This window comes from Branchiostoma floridae, chromosome 1 (genome assembly GCF_000003815.2).
Source record: "Branchiostoma floridae strain S238N-H82 chromosome 1, Bfl_VNyyK, whole genome shotgun sequence".
NCBI lineage: Eukaryota > Metazoa > Chordata > Leptocardii > Amphioxiformes > Branchiostomatidae > Branchiostoma > Branchiostoma floridae.
The window spans coordinates 12,067,203-12,088,725 of record NC_049979.1 but is presented as its reverse complement, the minus strand read 5'-3'; the positions used below and the strand labels follow the sequence as shown (position 1 = coordinate 12,088,725).

The 21,523-nt window shown below is 40.0% G+C and overlaps 1 protein-coding gene across 8 annotated transcripts in view; it reads left to right on the top strand.

Moving 5' to 3' along the window:
• The window catches only part of LOC118426905 (ras guanyl-releasing protein 3-like), a 56,687-nt gene that overhangs the window by 13,796 nt on the left and 21,368 nt on the right, over positions 1–21,523 (top strand). For 6 of the 8 annotated variants that reach the window (XM_035836555.1, XM_035836504.1, XM_035836532.1 and 3 more), the window contains exons 3-10: positions 5,639–5,794; positions 7,569–7,674; positions 8,354–8,461; positions 9,109–9,240; positions 10,133–10,280; positions 13,805–13,978; positions 14,371–14,487; positions 20,995–21,092. In XM_035836555.1, coding sequence (XP_035692448.1) covers positions 5,639–5,794; positions 7,569–7,674; positions 8,354–8,461; positions 9,109–9,240; positions 10,133–10,280; positions 13,805–13,978; positions 14,371–14,487; positions 20,995–21,092 — 1,039 coding nt within the window. Of the gene's footprint in view, positions 1–310; positions 554–4,178; positions 4,422–5,638; positions 5,795–7,568; positions 7,675–8,353; positions 8,462–9,108; positions 9,241–10,132; positions 10,281–13,804; positions 13,979–14,370; positions 14,488–20,994; positions 21,093–21,523 lie in introns of those variants that run through there. The other 2 variants (XM_035836537.1, XM_035836562.1) reach the window with 2 other exon arrangements.

Sequence of the window (21,523 nt, the reverse complement as noted above, 5' to 3'; positions counted from 1 at the left end):
ATCTGGAATCTGTCTTTTACCACACAATTACAATTTCTGACTATACTTGAAATATTTGCTGGTAACAAAAGTTAAGTTTCTGAAGCCCTGGTTTAGACTATAATCATCCTTTGCCTATTTTTGAAACTGTTTGCATCTTTTAAGTTACTACATGAAAGGTTATGTAGGTTTCAGCTATGCACATATTGTTACCCCAATTGGTTCATTACTGCCCATCAGCTGATTTTCTGCGTGGCCGAATCGAACACATGACTGCCTCCAACTACGCAAAACAAGAAAAGCGTCCCATTAGATGACGTCTGCTTTCCAACAGAGCTGCAATTTGTAGTATGACAGTAGTCATTTACCATCCCTTTGAGTTGCCGGCGCGCAGTGGTGGTCACACGTTAATGCTGCCTGTGGGTGTCGTCCTAACAATTGTGTGGGTTCCATTAAGTATTTAGGATGGACAGTGTTTGAAGTCTGCAATCGTTTGTCCGAGCAGGCGAGCCGAGAATCATGAATCTGAAGGGCAGACTGTTGCAGTTTGGGGGCCAGCGGAGGATTCTCAAAGGTCAGCCACATGTTCAGCAGGTTTATCTGCATATAAATATTTAGGATCGCTTGGAAATCAAAGGGACGGTCAGGATAGTTTTTAGATAAAGGATCCTCTCTCGAAAGTTGATAGGTGACTGTTTTCGGCCTGTTTGGGGATTTTTGTTGTTGATAAACACCAGAGCAGGGAATACTTTTTGTTCTGTTGTCTGTAATGTGACAAATTTTTATATGCAATTTTGACAGGCTTTCTGCAAATACCCCAGGCATTATTTATGTATGGCTATTGATTATGGAGCTCAATATTTGCAAATAAATTTAGTCCGTCACTATCCCTTCCTTAATCATAATTGGCGCATTCTTTTGTGTGTATTGTTAAAGTTTCATCCATTATGTCTTGTATTCTGTGCTCGATTAGTTCAATGTTTTTTATGTACTTGGTAATTGTTGTCAATCAATTACTGTACACTATTATCGTCGAATGAATTGCTCCTGCACTACTATAACATGAGCACTGTTTCTTAGCTTACTTGTCATTCGTAATCCCCTACCTGAAATATCTTACTGAGGACATAATTATAGTCCTTGGTCTTACACTGCAAAATTGCAAGTTGTCTACATTTTTACCTGCATTCTGGAAAAGCTTCCTGCAAAATACAGACTGAAGGCATGTCTTTCGAGCTCTGTCAAATAATCTGGATGCCAACAGCTTTAGTTTGTATGGTATACATGTAGCATAAAAAATATTAATATAGCTTGTCTTCTTGCGCTAACCCATTTACTGGGCCATAGCTGCTAAATTATAGCCCATTTCTATGTACCTGGTTACTTTTATGCTGGAGGATCCAAGGATCTTCTTGGAGAAAAACTTGACTGAGGATCAGAGGAAGATATGGAAATCTAAGAATACTATTTCAACTGGAAAGGCAACTTTTTCACGAAAATGCAGAACGTTTTCCTCGTAGCCTATTTTAAACCTACCTGCACACAATACCATTAGGCTTGCCATATGATATTGTGTGCAAGTAAGGGAAAAAACACTCATAGTCATATATACAGTACACAGCTAGTATCATTCTAGGCTCTGATTAACTCATGACAGAGAAGGAATACAAAAGAACACACTAGCAAAAACAATATATTATGCTTTACCCTATCAGGAAAAATGTACCTGTCCTTTCCTTTCCCTCATGTTTCTTAGATTTTCAAAGCAGTATATGTATGCAGAACTATGCACTGGGATTATATAAACACCAGGAACACACCGCAGACATGTACATGAAAGCATGCTGTATAGTGAAAATGTTTTTCTTGCAACAACCTCTGTTGTTGCCAATATGTCTTCGGGGGGATGTTTACACAAAACAAAGAACAGGACACACAGGTCACTCTACCCTCTGCTGAGTTTTTTTTTTTTTCATTCAGTAGCTGAAAGAGGGATAGATTTGGTTTGCACGTCATCGACAGGCTATGCGTCATGTGTGGATTAGCATATGATCCCCAAGATGTACGGTCTGTTGCTGAATGATGATCCTTACCTAACGGAGGCTTCCCAGGAAAGATGAGCTGGCATATATATAGCTTCTTTAGCTGCAGAAGTTGAATCGTAATGTCCTTTGGGATGGGTTTTCCTTGATATGGGCTAAAGCCTGGTTATGAAATTGAAAGTGTATCCAACCATGCAGCTATAAACACTTTTCCTGTTTGAAGGTTTTTGCAGATAACCAGAGGCAAATATGATTTAAGGATGGTTGTTGCTGTAGATATCTACTCTAAATCTTATATTCTTAAGATGGTCATTGTCGTGTAAGAGCTACTGGGTGTGAATAAGTATATATGATCAGCTTCAGGGGTTTGATGCTCCTTGCACAGATAAAGCAGAAAGTGGCTGAAGCAAATTTGATTTAGTAGAATGCCTGTGGCTGTAGCTATGTACTCGGCTGCTATAAAGTGGTCATCACCAGTTAAGTAAGACTGACAGGCTTTCAATAAGTGCGGCTCAGTTATCACTGCAACGTGGGAGTCATAATTGATGATTCTCAAACCATCTTTGTTGGACTCATACCGTATTGTCCTTACTCACTCCAAGCATACATGTAGCAAGCATAGTCCGGTGGTTAGCGGCCTTGCCATGAGTTCGAATCTGGCTGTGTCGGTCACCCGACAAGCATGCTACCGGAAAGGGTTACAGTCCTTCGCACAGGACAGGACGTTATTAAAGCCATGGCCACAGTTCGTTTTGCTTGTCGAAAAGAGCTAGGGAAATTTTCCCGGTACAGTGAACCTGTAAATACTGTACATAGGCGTCTGTCCTCTCTGTCACGACCAGTGGAAGACTAGTGCTTCATTGAGCTTAAACTGAAATTCTATGTAAATTACCACCTGCATTGAGGTATATATGATCTTCCTGTTCAGAAATGACTTTCCAAATATGACAACCAGCATGTTGAATTGGTGTGGCCTAACTTAAAAACTTTTATATCAACTGGTACAACCCCAGAATAACTCCATTTATTTCCTCCACTAATACTAGCCCAACCCCTGCTGGGTGATATACCATTTTTCCACAGACAGCACTCCTTTCAGGGATTAGCATGGCAGTGGTGTGTGCTTTCACGCTCCATTGAAAACCAATTCCTGGGTCCCAGAGGGACTTGTGCCCAAATTGGAAACTAGACTGTGGCATTCTTCTGGGAAATCTTGCAACAGGTGATCCCAAGCATACTGTGCAACAGTTGTTTGTGGTGCAAAGTTTGGCAAGTTTGGGCAACATTGTGTGTAGCAATTCTAAGGAACTATACTGTAAGGAACATGCCTTCTTGAGTTTTGCTGACTATTTTGCTTTTAACGCAGAAAAAATATTTTGCACCAAAAACAATTCTAAATGAATTGACTTATGAGATAATTTTAAAGACCTGTATTATCATATTCTACTCAATGTCTTGAATTAAGCTGCTGAACATCAAATGAAAAATGCTGCCAAAAGCAATTGACACACCATACACATATGCAAGTTGTGATTTGTCATACTGACAACAATATACATTTTGTATTAGATGCCCCTGCTGAACACTAAATAGTTTGTTTTTTCTAGTACTATTGTATTTTTTAACTGGAAACTGCCAAACAAAAGGATATTCAAAGATGGCAAAACACACATCTGGGTTTGAAACTAAGGACTGCACAGTGAAAATACTTTTTCTCTAAATTACAAATTGTGCTTGATTTCTATGGCAGGCTTACTAAGTTACTCCTCTGGCATCTGCATCATTCCATCTATTTGGCAAATTTCTGTTTTTCCAGCAACCTATGCAGCGTGGTACACAGGGTACAGATTTTGTTTTCCCAAGTATTAGTTGGAAAGGTCGATAGTTGTCTCTAGCCGGCAGGAGTCTCAGCATGTATCGTCAGCAGTTCTATTTGTGCCATGCTTTTCTTGCAACAGTCTTATGGTTGACATATCACCTTCTCATTGTAAGTCCCCTCTCTGTCGTGTATGTTGGGTCTGGTTTCAACAGGATTGGCTAACCCCTCGCATTTCTAATGCTGTTGTTGCCTGAAGGAGAAAGAAGGTGGCTTTTGAGGAGTGCAAACTCGACAGAAATAGCACCTTTGCGCTTCAGGTTGTCCTGGCAACGTTTTTGTTGCTATGATGTTGTGTCACGGAGAAAGAGCAGAAAAACGCACCCTTCAGCTGGATGTGCGGCAGCAGACGTGGCTTTCTTGGAATCTTTACAGCCAGGATCATCGCAATCGGATTTCTTCTTGCTCCCCGTAAATTTGCTTTTGTTTCCATCGCCATTACCAACTGTTACATAATACAAAATTGACTCCTCACATAAGGTCATTTGCTGGAAGGCTCAGGGAACTTTGTGAGTGCAAGGCAGGTATGTACTCAATGGGATTTTTTTGTCATCAGTAATTGTTTGCTGAAAATGCAGATGATAATGTTTAGAGGTTGGGATTTCAGACAAATAATTTTACACAGTTCAATAATTTGTGTCTAGGTAGTATAAAAGGAACCCATGCAAAAGTTGTAGTTTCAATGCTTCGTTGAGTTATGTACAACTCACACAAGGAGTTGACAGCAACATAAAGAAATGTTACATAATCATAAGCAACATGCTTACATGTCATTTACATAGTATCTATACCGTCAATATGATTGTGTTGTAATATAAGGGCGCAGTTACTAAACAATGAATCGGGGGCCATGAAAAACTTGAATATGGAAGCTGTAGATCATTTATTATTTGAATTTTGTTATAACACATTAAAATGTGATTTATTGTGCATCTTTTAGACTCATTATTTTATGTGAAACAGCACTTAAGTATGCAAACAGTGAAATATCATATTAAAAGAGTGTTAAGGTTTGAAGTGAAGGTTTGACACAGGTACCAGAAGGATCAGCTCTCACGGGTGCTCATGAGTTAAGAATGGAGCAACAAACAGGTTAATGGAAATCCTGACAACTTCTACAGAGTTTATATTGCCTGATGTTTTAACCCTCCCAGCATTGTGGCACTTCAGTGGCAGAGGGGAAGGTACTGGTAGCTACAGTTACATCTTGTAACAGTGTGATTTTTTTTCAGTATTGTCCAGTGGGTTTTTTTCCAGATCTGATAATTCATCAGATAGCTTCATTTTGATGGAGTAATTTTTTTAAGCTTTTCGATGCTGTTTGCTGCATTTTTAGGGACAAATTGATGTTAAGGGCAAAACGTATCTTAATTTTCCAAACATTTTGTAGCACTGTCAGCGAAGTGTCATGAGGTTTTAGTTTTTGTTCGTCAAAGGAGATGGAAGTTTTTTAATTTTTTGTCTTTCCTGAGCGGCGAAATTTCCATCCAGGGATGGAGAGACAAATGATAGCAAGTGGATAGAACAGACTTGGAAGCTACAATATGGGATGGATCCCAGGGTCGAAAACCATTGTACAGAACCCTGGTATTGTCACTGGCTACTTTGTATCTTGTGTCCTTAGGCAGTACAGTGCTTGTTTGGGGACCAGCCGGTTTGGGGCATTGGCACGCTAAAATGGAGCACCGCAAGTTGAAAGCGGCCATGTGTGCTAAAGTGTGTCTGCATGCCACCGTTTCAGACAAAGATGCGGTAGTGTCGAAGATCGAGCTGCAGAACAGGCGACTGTCCAGCATCAGTGCCAACGGCATGGACGAGGAGAAGCTGATCGTAAAGGGCCAGCTGATCAAGGCTGCCTCACTGGAGAAGCTCGCCATGCTCTGTGTGGACTGCTTTGGTAAGCCGGTGTTTTTTTTTTTAAGTTATAAATTGTTATTTAATTACTGGGTCGGCTGGCTACTCTCTCTTGGCAGCCAGGCGCTGAATTGCGAGGAGCTTACAATAGGCGGGGCTAAATCACAAGGATCCGACAGAACTGCTCAAGAAGACTGCTCATTGAACCAATAAAATCTGGACTATAACCCATACCAGTTAAACTGGACTACTGGATACCTTAGTCTTCACTTTTCAATAAGCTGGTTTTTGAAAGGTTCCAGTCTACACAACAGAATGTAATAGATACAGACTGAACTTGAAACATAAATAGGCAAAACAGTCAATCCATGTGACTTTTGTGAGAAAGCAATCAGTTAAGCTCAGCATGAGGAACTTGGAGAACTGAACGATTACTGAATGATAGATAATGATTGAGGAAACAAAACTAAATCGTACTTCAAAATTATAACATTTTCCATCTCGGTTCAATAAGTCAATGTTCAATGGATGAGTGGATCAATATTCTTGTGAAGTCTCAAGCCCTGTAAGAGAAACACTGACTTCACAAGAAAGCATGATAGGTTCAAAATGACAAAACATAGTCTGTAACTCACAAATATTGTTGTTTATATTTTAGTTGTTCTTTTTACAACTATAGAATGGCGGTTGACAGAAAAAATGCTGTCAGAAACTGTTGTAAAGAGTACTAGACCAACATACATTTAACTTAGGGCTGGTTGGATAGGTAAATGGTGGAGGGACAGGCAGGGTCGCTGGTGTAATGAAGGGACTGTGATATGGACTGTATCATGAATGACGTAGGTGGATCTCTTGACATAACAGTCCTTACCATTTGATGTTTATTACCTGTCAGACATGATTTATTTCCTATTTGTACTCAGCTGCACAAAGTGAAATGCATTTGGTCACAAAAACAAAGAAAAGGTTTTCCACTGTGAAAGAGATAAGGCATTACTTTCATGTCACATTGTCAGCTCATTTGTTGACCTCTTTGTTGAGTACATTGTTGACACCTAGCAAGCTGTTACTGCTGCATCAATTATACAGTTATTACTCCCGTCACATTGATTCATGTATACCTGCTCCATTTATTTTCATCAGCACAAAATGCATGTAAGAGTAATCCCTTCCTCAGCCTTGATCAGTTCTCTTTTGTAGTAAAATACAAGAGGATAAGATGTTAACAGAGGGCCAACAGAAAAGCTTACTTTTTATCAGATTCAGTCTGCAAAAATTAGTCCACTTGCAGTATAATGGAGAAACTGTCTGGGTGTCTGGGGTTTCCCAGCAGAGGACAGGTGGGTGGAAGGGCCAATAAGGGGGAGGGTGACTTGGGGCAGATGATTGGCCCACAAGGAGTGAAACTTGTAACAGCCCTGCCGCCACCTGTTGCACTAGATTGATTCCTTTGATGCCCAGTCTCCACCAGACTCCTGTGGTGAACATGCAAGAAATTGGCCAAATGGGGTGAATGGTTTGCCACGAAAGAATGCTGGAGTAATCCCTGTTGAATATATGAACAAGGCCAAGGCAAGTAAATTTCATAGAGGGATGTCCTTGTAGCTCAACTGGTAGCAAACCTCACAGTGAAGCTCCTGGTTCCAATTAGTGGGTAACTGAGAGACAATAGTTGGGTAATCTTTTGGAAGGGAATCCGATGTAAAATGGATGTTAAATTGTAAGGGCTAGCAACCCCTACAAATGTACCTGTAGCTATTGAAACAGCTATAACAGGACATAACTCAGAATTATAAATAAATCTCCTCTCTGTGCAGATGACGCGGGCGAGCTGCATGATAACCCGTTCTTCCCTAGGATGGTGTTCCTCATGCACAAGTGGTTTGTGTCCTCTGAGGAGCTGGCGGCCCTGTTTATCAACCTATATCCTTTCGCAATACAAAACTTGATATGCACAAATGATGTTGCCAATGTTGCAAAGCCTTTAAACCATCAGTTTTGAAAATGAAATTGTAGCACTCTATAACAAAAACGTCATGTAGTCTGCAGCACAATACAGGAAACCGATTCTTGCATGCTGATGCATAAAATATGCTGCTCGTGTCTTTCTTTAAACCATCAGTTTTCAAAATGATATTGTAGTACTCTATAACAAAACCGTCATGTAGTCTGTAGCACAATACATGAAACCGATTCTTGCATGCAAGGCTGTTTGTTTGTTTGTTCATTTGCTTGTTTGTAGATATAAATAAAACATCTATCATCATCATCATCTACTTAGTAAAGCACTGCACACAACCTTGTGCTAAGGTGCTGAATGTAAACAAAGTTTTAAAAAAATATTTATTCTTTAAAAAAGTTTGGCTGCTCGTACAAGTCTAGGTTTGATATTGGGATGAGCACAACTGCATGCAGGCTGTCTCCTATAGTGGCAATAAACTGCCTTTTATTTCATGTCAAAAAGATATATGTTGACATAAAAAAAGACAGTTCATTGTGCCATCTTTGTTGTAAAGATTAGACTTTTGTTAGTTTTATACATGAAGTATGGTACCCTTCATAAAACCTCTTCTTGCAAGCTTATTTTGCTTAACATTGTAACGTATCAGACAAGAGACAAGTCCATCTGCAAGTCGCCTTGTCAACACAAGCCATTAGACCAGAACTGCAGACTCAATAGGTTCAAGACAAGAGTATGTTACACAGTAAGGTCAGTGTCATTTGTGAAGATTTGTCAACTTTCTTTCTTTCTTTCTAGCCTCGCCCGCAGCCTACATACAATCTATGTACCTTGGGAAGGATCTGCAAAATTTCTAGTCGGGTTTAGCAAAACCTCTCTGAGATATTGCATATTAGGTAATGGGCAAGGCTCTGCATAGAAGAATTAGAACCTTTTTTCATTCTTGCATGTTTTAATTGTACTGCATGATACTATGTGATTTATTGGCTTTCATTACTCACATAGAATGTAGGCTTAGGCTTGCCAGGTTTATCTCCAAATAGATGAATCAGTTTGGGTTATTTTGTTCTTTTGCTGCCTTTTCTGCATTTCTGTGGCTTTTTCTAATGTTGCACACTTTCTTGGGCTTCCTTATGTCTGCTTGGAGATATGTCAAATAAGATAGTAGATATGCTATCTAGGTGGGGAAAATGTGTTTGCATCGCAAAAAGTATGTATATTGATTCATTCATTTGTTCATCCATACATTCATTTATCCCTGTTTCCCTCGATGCTAAAGTTCAGAGCCAGATATGTGGTGTGACTGTCATGCAATGTCAATGTAAACATGTACATCATATTGTTTACTTTTGAATAAAGATAAGACACCATCTTATGACACTGCTTTGACTCAATAGATCATGGATTTCCGAATTTCCGATGCACTTTGACCTGGACCCGAGTCTGGCGCGGGAAATTCGGAGCCTCCAAGAGCTGACCTGCAAAGACAGTGCCAACAACCACAAACTCCTGGTGGACATCTCTAATCTGTGAGTGCCCATCTCTAGTGTCCATTCAAGGGAGGCATAGAAAATTTCTCCTTAGGATAAATTTTCATAATGTGCTTTTCTTTAAAATCCATAAAAAATGTCAATGAAGTTTATAAGCGGAAATGGTCACCGATTCCAAAATCATATCCAGTTGCTTGAGTAACGGCTTTTTGGTGTAATGTATGTTAATCTTTTTTATGTTAGGCCACACCAATTTTATTTGTTCTCAAATTCCTCTGTATAAAAATATTTCAGTATAAAAACAATGCTCTTTATTCAGGACCTTAGAAACAAATCAAAGGAAGGGGTTCATTGGACAAAATGTGCCATTAAACTCCTCAGGCTGTTGTTTTTTGTGTTATTCAAGCTGATCCCAGACCTTTCGAAATTTTTTTTTGACCTGTTGGTCCAATTTTTTCTGCTAAAATCTAAAAAGCAACAAATAGATTTGGTGTGGCCTTAATACAAAATGTGTGCAAGGACGTCCTTTATGTGTGTGTCTATAGTGGTTCTGTCTAAAGCCCCAGTTATACATAGCCAAACATGGCTTTTGTCCACTTAAGCCAACAAGGGTTGGCGGTAGGTCGGGCAGTCTGACTAGTTCTAGATTAAGAGTCAAATTTAACTGCCATACATACGCTGACGTCCTGACCACTACTGACTTGCTCCCAACCACCAGCCAACAACCAGCAAACCACACAGACTTCTTCAAAACATTCCGCCGGGGAATCCGAACACCATCAGACCACAGCCAACCTAGCTCCCAGACCACTCTCAACCTTTCTCGGGAGGCCATGTTCAGCTATGTGTTACCAGGGCTTTATGGAAGTCTGACTGCACACAGGGAAGTCATGAGACAGAGTTAGTGGAATGTCATGCTTGTGTGTTCCAGGCCATCTTATGACTGGATGCGAGCGGTGTCTGTCAGAAACTCTGTTAAGAGGAGCCACAAAGTGTCGCTGGTGTTCGACCACTTGGAGCCGCACGAGCTAGCAGAACAGATTACAGTTTTGGAATATAAAATCTTCAGAAGAATATCAGTGAGTGGTGTTAGGATTTTTCTTGCTCATCTTCTGCTTAGCCCCCTATCCAAAGAATTATTAGCAGTTTGCTCTATGCTTATTAGTGGCAGGTGCACAGGTGTGCACCAAGGTAAGATAAAGGACAGAAATTGGACAAGATAAAGCCTTGTTATTAAGATAGCTTTGTTTGTACAAATGTGCATATTACGTCAAGTTTTTCCAAGAAAAAGCTAATATCCTTGAGCTAATGCGCAGTCTGCGCTACACAAGGCGTCTTTGTGAATGCAACCTCGTAACATCAAACCATCCAACTTCTTTGAATTGTCTGTTTGGATTAAGATAAATTGCCCAAAGCTTGTAGCCGAAACCTGTTAATAGGTCCTGCTGGACACATTCATCTTCCAGCAGCAAAATGCTCAAGGTTTTTTTTGGGGGGAAAGTTATTTATTTGACGTCAAACCTTCCAAATCCTTTTGGCTATATGCTTGGATTAAAATAGAAATCCCACAGCTCATAGCTTAAAGGACAGCATCAGAAAATTTTCAATTCTTTATTTTCCAGTAGTTTACTCATTAAAAAGTTGATGTACGTCAATTTTTACATTGATCCGCCTAATATGACCCTGTAGACACGTTTGAACTTCGCGCTCTCCTCCTCTCCCCGCCGCGCTGGCCGATGACGTAATGGCCTCGTTCTGATCGTCTGAGATTGTATGACGTCACGGATCCGAAACTTCTAGCCAGCCATTTTGCTCGGTGAACCTCGGTCCTCTCAGCGGTAAATAATCACCCCGCCATTCTGGAGTTCAGTTTGTTGTCATTGAAAATTACTTTCGTGGACCTGTAAGTCGCATTGTGAGCTGTCTACGAAGCCATAGTCCCCGGGAGACTGAACATGAATAAGCTTGCCTGCGTGTGAACCGCGCGGCGACGGAACGAAATCAAAACAATGGTGGTGGGGGAGGTTCACGCACCGTGCCATTCTGGACTATTACAAGAGCGAGTTCGGGTCAGTTCTTACCTTCTCCTTTCCGGACAGCACAGCGATAATTACACGTAAGCTTCCACGAATTTTGGTTGAATTCACAATTGTCCAACTGGCAGGGACTTAAAAAAAAATCATTCTCTGACAACATACCCTTGATCGCTACATATCGAACGATCCCCCTTCCGCGCCGAAACATACATACAGCATTGTTGTTTTTACATACAACACAGGCCGGCATTGTGAATGGCGCGAAATGTCGGCTTCGTTTCAGAGTCCGTGATTTGTTTTGAATGAACCCCCAGCAATCTCCGCCAAAGCTACATGATTGAAAAACCGACCAGTCCAGATAATTTACCCGAGAAACAGAAAATAAAGTGAGAGGCGAGGCGTAACTCGCACGATCTGTACAAGTTGTGGTGCTATCTGTTTCGGCGCGAAAAGGGGGTTGTTCGATATGTAGCGATCAAGGGTATGTTGTCAGTAGAACAAACGAGGTCTACAACTGTGAATTCAACCAAAATTCGTGGAAGCTTACGTGTAATTATCACTGTGCTGTTCGGAAAGGAGAAGGTAAGAACTGACCCGAACTCGCTCTTGTAATAGTCCAGAATGGCACGGTGCGTGAACCTCCCCAAAAACCATTGTTTTGATTTCGTCCCGTCGCCGCGCGGTTCACCCGCTGCAGACAAGCTAATTCATGTTCAGTCTCCCGGGGACTATATATATGGCTTCGTAGACAGCTCACAACGCGACTTACAGGTCCACGAAGTTAATTGTCAACAACAACGGACTGGCTTCCAGAATGGCGGTCAGTGATTTCCCGCCGAAGGGACCGAGGTTCACCGAGCAAAATGGCTGGCATGGCCAGAAGTTTCAATTCTGATTTGTGACGTCAGCGCGCAGGCAATCAGAACGAGGCCATTACGTCATCGGCCAGCGCGGCGGGAGAGGGGAGGAGAGCGCGAAGTTCAAACGTGTCTACAGGGTCATATTGGGCGGATTAATGTAAAAATTGACGTAAATCAACTTTTTAATGAGTAAACTACTGGAAAATAATGAATTGAAGATTTTCTGATGCTTTCCTTTAAAACCTGTGGATAGGCCTAAACACATTCTTCTTCCACCAGCAAAACTGGCTGAACATCCCAAAGGATTTTGAAATCTTTTATAGACCGATACCACCAATTTACGCATCTTCAACAGATTTGATGTGGGAATTTACATCATTCCTATGGGTATGATTAACCTGATTGGAGATTTCCTGGAGGTGACTTAATAAGCGTTGGCTAAGGGAGCAATCTTAGTGGACCTTTCTACATGCTCTACGGACAGCTATGATTTATGAGTTGATACATTTGGAGGTAGATGGGGGCTTAGAGAGATGGGCTGAGTAAGACGTTCTTAATGATGTCCCAGTGTCCTCTCCTAATCCCTAATCAGACTCACTTACCCTGACTGATGAGGTCTCCAAATTTCAGCACCAAGGAAGGTTCATTCTTCCCATCTGAAACATTACACTTTGATGGAAAATTTAGAGTATGTACCGTTCACTATAACATCGACTATCATAATTCCACCGGGTGCCATTATACCGCCACCTCAAAAAACGTTAGTATAGAGGTCTTCCAAAGATTGTCTCGAACACCGAATGTTAGATATCTTAAATGTAATACAATTCAAATATTTAGGTGTTGAAGACAATCTTGAGAAGGCCTCTATGCTATAACAACGTTTTTTGAGGTGGCGGTATTATGGCACCTGGTGGAATTATGCGAATGTATGTTATAGAAAATAAGTTCCCACTGTAAGGCCACACCAATTTAATTTGCTGCTTCTCGGATTTTTTCCGAAAAAATGGACTGGCAGGTCGGAAATAGATTTTGCAAAAAGTCTGCGGTGGAGAGATCGAGCGGCCTACTGAAGTTACACAACAGAAATAACAACAGATTTAAAAAATAAGTTTTCGGATTTCCTTGGCACATTTTATGAAACAAATTAATATTTAGGGAGGTCCCTGATTACCAAAGCCCAGATTTTGGAAAAAATAATATACATACCATCCAAAACAACCACATACAGGCACTGAAATTTGACACTTATATTATTTTTCAAGAAGAGTCAGTGAAAATTTGTCAACCGGAGTTGCAGCCATTTTTCTTTCAAATTGGAAAAAATAAAAAAAATTGGTGTTGCCTAATATAGCCTGTCCTTGTATCTGCACTACCCTTTAAACTTGAATTTACACTGTCTTACAAACTTTATGCAAACAAGCCTAATAATTCAGTCTAATAATTCACACATCCGACATGCATGCTACTGGATTGCAGGTTTGTATATTATGTTTAATAGTAGTCCCTAGGATGGGACATTAAGCAGTGGAGCACTAGTGATTGTACTGGTGAGAAAAAGGTAGGGAAATTTAACTGGTATAATGAACCTGTAAAATAACTTACAGAGTGCCTGTCACCCCAGTGAGAGGATCATTAAAGCTCTTCAGTGAACTAAACTGGATTGTGGTAACTTTATTACTTTTCACATTTCCATTTTTCTGTCAGTTTTCAGACTTCAGGAATTACGCGATCCATGGGAAGTTGCAGGACAACCCCCGTCTGGAGCGCTCCATCATGTTGTTTAACGGCCTGTCCTTGTGGGTGCAGTGCATGGTCCTGAGTAAGTCCACCCCCCAGTACAGGGCACAGGTCATCACCAAGTTTGTCAATGTTGCAAAGGTGAGGAAGAACAATATGACACTTTTGAGAAATTGTTTTTATGTATCACAGTGAAGGATATGTTGTCATATATGTATATATTTCATACTTGAAAAAATGTAACAACAGTTTTACAATATGTAACAATGGACACAATCCTAACCTTGTGTTGCCAGGTCTATTGAAGAATAAACTATTTTTGATTGATTCATTCATTCTGTGCCACCTTGTTGTGATTGATTGATTCACAGTTAGATATTGCGATTTCCCAATACTGTACATATGAGTCATTACATAAAATACTAATTGCAGAATTTTGGCACTTTTTGCTGTTAAGAAATTGCCACTTTTTGCATAATGACAGAGGTCCAAGTGCACTGCCATAATGATTTCTTTGTTCCATTGTTGTACAGGCCTTGAGACAGCTGCAGAACTTTAACTCCCTGATGGCAGTAGTGGGGGGACTGAGTCACAGCTCCATCGCCAGACTTACCAAGACTGCCAGCCATCTTCCAGCTGAAATCAACAAGGTAAGTTTAAGAGTGGAAATTATGGAGAAATTAGACCGTTTGCCAACTCAATAAATTGTACTCATAATCATATCAACTTGTAAGATACCACTGGCTGCACCATACAGATATAGATACATTTACTCCAATGTGTTATTGGTCAACCATACTTTGATTGAGTTGAGTTTATTGTGATACCCTTTAGCTCATGATTGACACTGCAGATATTAGAAAGAGCAGTTCCTATTCCATGGTATCTATTTGGTGTTGTTGCACATTCATACACATTGTACTGTACTATACTTTCGTTCTATCTTCTCCCTTTTCATAATGCTGAAACCTTCCATAACACGCATTCACTACACTATATTTAGCTCTCTTCTATTGTGGCACAATTTGTTTTCTGCATTGAAAACTGACCATTGAGTTCATAATACAAAAAAGTGCATTGTGCCATTGTTATGTCACCTAACTCAATGACATATGATCACTCCAATATCACTATATATTCAGCTCTTTTGTACTACATTTTGTGTAGCTCAACCCACCATTAACGTTATATGGGCATAAGAACAAGTTATTCAGCAAGATCCAGATCGTAATTTTTTTTTTCTGCATAAACATTCAAAATCACCTGCAGTAGACAGATTTTACCTGCACCTCTCTAACAGAAAAATAGAGCTTAGGCCTTAAGGAAAAAATATCTAACAGCTGTATTCCTGTTTCAGTCCTAAAAAAAATTAGGGTCGGTTAGTAGGGATTATCTTTTGTTTTCAAAGATTTTGGCCAAAACTCTAGTGATATGATATACATGTAGTTTGATAAAGTAGAACTGAAACCATGGGAACACATTTTCAATGTCAATCTTTAATTTTGTGCATAATGGTTATGATCGGATACATTTATCCTTCGTTAGATAGGACAAGCAGTTTTTTTACTTGAATAGGAAGCAGGCTGAATAAAAATTCTACCTGAAAACTATGTACATGTACTCCACTGCCCACCCAAAAGGCCAGGGTCTGCAGTTTTTTTAGGGTACACACGGTCGAGAAACAGGATACAGTTACTGTTTTTTTTCTACTTCATATGAAGCATGAATCAAACTTACATTGTAAAAGTGTTAAGCTTTTCAAATATTTATGTAGCATTTCTCATGTGATAATGATTAGTACAATGAGCCAAAATCCAAACAGGGCACAGTTCTTAATATTAATATTCTGCACAGGGCTAGTGCTGAGGGTAAGGTGCAGGTTAGCCTCCTTCACCAGCCTCTCTGGGGGCATTGGCGTAAGTTCTTTTTGTGATTTTTAACTGGGAACACGCCGGGAAAGGAAAATACGTAAGGAAAGGAAAAATCCTGGGAAAGGAATGTATGCTGGGAAGCTTGTACTCCGCCCAGTTAAAAATCACGAAGCCCCCCCCCCTCCCAAACAACTTAAGCCAATGCCCCCATACATACACAGACAACAGAACAATTGGTTATAGGGCATACAGTTTGGCCTCATCAATGGAGCCTTGTTAAGACTGTTAAAATGATGACCTGAATGTCAATCTGAAAGATTTTCTTCACCGGAAAGTCACAATGGTCTACTTTATGACTGTAAAAGAAAATAGGGGGCTGTACAGCTTACACTCCGAGACAAATCCCATCTTTGACCCTACACCAGTATTTGCAGGACCCAAGAACTTACTGCCCTTCTACCAACTAAACTGCTGAACTGAACAAATATTTACCAATCTTACCCCAAATATCTACAGATTGGGCCAAACTTAAAAAAAAAAGAAGGATTTTCAAATATTTCAACTGGCACCATAATTATTGTCTTCTCAGTAGTTTTGAGCCGCCCACTGCACAACACAAATCTGGCGTCTGCCCTCTAAATTAGCCTTCAACAACACACCGTAGACAAATAGACATCTTCGCAAATGACAGCTGCTGCCACTATTAGCTTCTGCGCCGTTCATTAATCATGCTGTGAAGGACACTTTGCTCCTTTATCACACTCACTGATGGGAATGATTATGTTCTCAAGAGCATCTCTGACTTCTGCATGCACATGGCCTTTCTAGCTGATTTGTTCCAAGTCTGTCATCAACATTTTGATTCTTGTTGCCCTGAAATGACATTGTTGTAAGTTCTTGTCATGAATTTATATAGCATTGTACGTATAGCATTGGCTTGTTCCGTCAGTCCATTCTATATAGTGATGTATATTAGAAGAGTTATGGATGTACACATGTAGCTCAAAATTTCTGGAAGTCCTGGATCTCCATATCTTATCTTATCTCTATTTGCAGAGATGGAATTGTCTTAAGAACATTTTTCTGAGTATTACAGGCACATACACATAATCATCATTACCTCCATGAAATGTCATGGAGGTTATATTTTACCCAGCGTTTGTGTGTGAGTGTGTGTCTGTCAACAAGATAACTCAAGAACGGCAGGATGGATTAGTTTCATACTTGGTGTGTTGGTGGGGTGCCATGAAAGCTGGAAGTGATTAGATTTTGGGCCCCCTAGCAACTTCCCTTGATACTGCAGCACAACTTCCGGTTTTGCTATCTCATGTTCTGAACACGCTATGGTCACGATTTTTAAGTTTTAGATAGCTCTTTTGCTCAGGAATAAGTGACATAAGTTTTGGCCCCCTACCGACTAGGTTTGGGATAGCAGGGGCATTTTTGTCAAAAACTTCTGAAGAGGATACTGTAAATGCATTTAAGTTCGCGGGGATTTAATTTCGCGGTAGCGGGATAAAGGACATTTCGCGGTGGTTTTTAGTTCGTGGCAACACCGTAGACTGCAGTCTAATACCACAATAGAAAAATTTTCGCGGTGGATTTAAGTTCGCGGTGAAGTGGTCAACGCGAAAACCGTGAACATTAATCCACCGCGAACATTTCTGCATTTACAGTAACTCAAGAAGGGAACAATGGATTTTCATGATTTTTGGTATGTAGGTACCTTAGACAATGTTGTACAAGATAAAATGCTAATCATGCAAAATAGGAGTACATTTGCATAATTAATTAGAATATTCTATCATAGCAGTTTTTTCAATGTATCTCTTGTCCCGGACATGATATGGTCTTGACATTTAGGTGGTAGATAGCTTGCAGTGTCATGACAAAGTGGGGCAGATTTCAGCCCCCTAACATGTAATTTCGGAACTGCAGGGGCGTTTTTGTCAAGACATTCCAAAGAGGATAAATGCAGAAAGGATTGACGGATTGGCATCATTTTAGGGGTGCAGGTAGCTTAGGCAAAGGTGTTCATAATGATATACACGTTATGCAAATGAGGACCTTATTTGCATAATTAATGAGGAAATTATATAATACCATTATTAGCAATAACTGGACTTCAATAAATGTAACACTTATTAATTATGATAGATGGAAAATAAGCAGATACCAAATATGTTAATGAGGAACTTAGTTGCATAATTTATGTAAAAATTGCAAAGCCGCTTTATGTCTAATGATTGGAATTTTATACTTGTGACATCTGTACGTTAGTCAATGATGAACAACACAACGCATAAATTATGTTAATGTGTTAGTCAATTGCATGAAATTTACAAAAGCTCTAAATTTTCATGGAGGTATGAGTTCACCGAACTCTAGTTCCTATATTCTGATGTCTGTAAAGATTTCAAAATTTGTATGCTGGTAAGCCCTTGGCCCAAACAGACAAAAATGAGACTCCGTAAGTTTTAGCTTTCATTTCTTGCTTCTTGTCCAGAATACCAAAATCAAGTATGGACTTCATGCTTACAGTTATGTAACAGATGCAAAACCGACTGATTTTGTGCCGAAAATTACCTTCCAACACCGTGCCCCGGATACAGCATATTAACAGCTACTGCCCCTGTAGCGTCTGGAAAGCTATGGGATCTTTACCTTAAACCATTTCCCCAAAATAGTAGCAATTATTTGTGGCTAAGCCTTGAGAGACATAGCAGTGTGAAGGGTAGTTAACCTTGCCGAAGTAGGAATGGGAATTGGTCTATACTGCCTGTGCATTTGCTTTTAGTTCGCAGCCTGCTTACGCAAGAATCTCTTCATCTCAAAGATGGATTTAGTGGATCTAGGGACCTTAAAACCAGTGAGGTGTTCTAGTTTCTGTGATGATATTACAATCCCCAAAAGTCATGCCTGTAGCCAAGGGGGGTTCGGAAGAACCCCCCCCACACGATCAAAGGTCCGCTTTTTCACGCTTGAAGGTCCACTTTTTCATGTCAAGATTTTTTTCCAAAGGCATGACTGATTTGCATTTTTCACTGATAGATATTTCATTCAATCTTAGTGAGTCTATTAGCAAAATTTGCCTCGGAAAGTGCAGGAAATGGCTTTTCAGAGGGTCCAGATTTCAAAATTCCCCCGGACCTCCATTGCAAAGCCTTGTGCCATTGGTATCGGACATAATGAAAATATGTTGGGGGAGTCGGCCTCAAAGACTTATGCCAAAAGTCTTGTGTATTTCAATAGAAATTCCATTAAACTTAGCCAGCAAATTTTGCCCATCAAAATGCAGGAAATGGCGTTTCAGAGGGTCAATATTTAATTTTTTTTCCGGGGGAACATGCCCCCTGACCCCCCTAGACAGCTCACGCGCCTGCGGTGCTCGATGGTCCACAAGTACTAAAAAGAACCCCCCAACCCAAATCCTGGCTACGGGCATGAAAGTCTACAGTGTCTATCGAAGTTGCTGGGGCTGATTATGATTTTCCCTTGATGGGTCAGTACTGACACCACACAGCTTACTTGGGCAGGCTATTTGAAGTTTTAGGTTCCCAGTATGTGTAAACCTGTTAAAAGTCATCTGTGTTCAGTTTTCTTGTATTCAAGAAGAAGCATAAAAAAAGGAAGTGTTGGGCATCATGTCAAAAATATTTGAAACCTAAACAAATTTGGCCAGAGAAGATCCAATAGCCATGAAGGGCAGAATGTACCAACTGGAGACTTTGACACAAATGTACTTGTATATTTTATTCTGTCCATTAGCTAATGTTGGAATGTACATGTAGCTAGTCTGTCTGGACAATCTACACGCAATCACAATTACGAACAATTTACATGCAATTTACATTAAACTTTTTACCCGTACAGCTACTTTACAAACTACATTCAAATTGTCTGACATATCATACGACGGGTAAGAAGCTCCTGCCAAAACTTAGTCTTTAATATATTTAATAGTAGCAAATTGTATGCCTTTGGTAAGCTATTTCAAATAGATATGAACCCGTACATAAAAGTCTGAACTCTGAATGCTGCACTCCAGGAAGGGATGAAAAATGATGATGATGATAAGGACTTTGAGATAAGAAAGGGTCCATCAGCGCACAGAAATGTACCAAACACTACTCAAGCCAGGTGATAACTCTGGATAAGTCCTAGAAGACATTTGTTAAGAAAAAAGTCATCAAAATGCAGCCTTTCTTTGAGGCAACGGCTTTTGCAACTGAAGTTATAAACTTGGAGCCATACCATGCGGTGCATTATGTACATTTCTTTTGTATTCTCTACCAGACTCACTATTATTGATTTTGCAAACTGACCCTCTCATACCAATTATTCATCTTATTTTTGCCAAACTCTACTATATATACATATCAATGGCCCCATAGGAAGGCCCAGTGGAGGCAATTGCAAACATGTACGTGAACATCCCAAAGGGCACAATGAAGTCACAGCCTTTGGACAACAGCTGTGAGGCCAATTAACTAACGAAGGAGTGGCAAAGATGAAACCTTCCTCGACTAACAATTGGCTTCACGAAGAAGAAGCCATACTCGACTAACCAATAGTGATTACTCCAAACAGTGGGTGTAAGATCAGCTTGGTGACTTTTCAAGAACTGAAGATAGTAATTATAAGAATGGCTATTGTTTCTTAGGTAGGTTGGTGGAATAATCATAACAAAAAAGTGGGTAAATATGACAGTTTGACACTGATCCCCAACATGATCTAAGGTAAAAACAAAGTCTGTTCATGTGTGCCTTGGTGATCCAGGGCTATCGGAAAGGCAGCTCAACACCCTTGGAAGGTAAAGCCTGGGTACCATCTGGATAGTAGTTTGCTCCAATGTTTATCATACACAACATACAGTCACTTCTTGCTCTTGCTTTTATTTTATCCTATACAGTCAGTTATTTTCTATTCCGTCTGTGAACCTTGACATCTCTAATGTCTGGAATTGTCCAAATTTTGGATGATGGCACTGATTGGTCAATAAACACGAGCGAATTAAGAAATGGGTTCAAGCACTCGTTCAAACAGGCCCTCCAACACCCCAAACATCCTCTGTCCGCTTGATGTTGGAACGCCTGTTCGAGCGAGCGCTCTAAAACCCAATCTGTAATTCCATCATTAACTGACATCACCACCAAAAGGTTTGATTTCACTGTTCCCCAGACCGGTAGCAGGAGCAAACTCCTACCCGAATGGTACCCAGGCTAGGAAAGGTAAATAAAGGGAAGTGAACTGAATGAGTGATCTGTTTTCTTTCCTCTTTTTCAGGCTCTGCATGAGATGACTGAAATGTTATCATCCAACGGTAACTTTGCAAACTACAGAAAGCAGCTCAGCGAGTGTAAAGGCTTCAAAATCCCCATCCTGTAAGCAAAGATAGGCCAAGCCAGTTAATCTACCTACATATGATATGCTGTAGATTCATTTGGGTTCATAACACTTACATTAGCATCAAAGTAAACATCAGAGGTCACAGCAAAGTGTGTCTATTTTTTTAGTACAAGTAAATGTCCGATTTTGCAGTGTATTGTTGAATAATGATGTCATTTATGCACTCTCATTTACTGTTTTTATGTACCATGATTCTCACTAAGCCTGTATTTGTTTGATTTTAAGTCTTGTCTGGGTGCAAATAGGACACATTCCTGCATGACTAGTATCATATGCTACAAGAATGAAAGTGAAGAAGTTATAGATGACTTAACTCATTTCTTACATGTATTATAAATATCCAATCAATCTAACAGTCCCTTTTCTTTCATTTCATGCTGCTGATCTACAAAAGAGGTAAGCTATT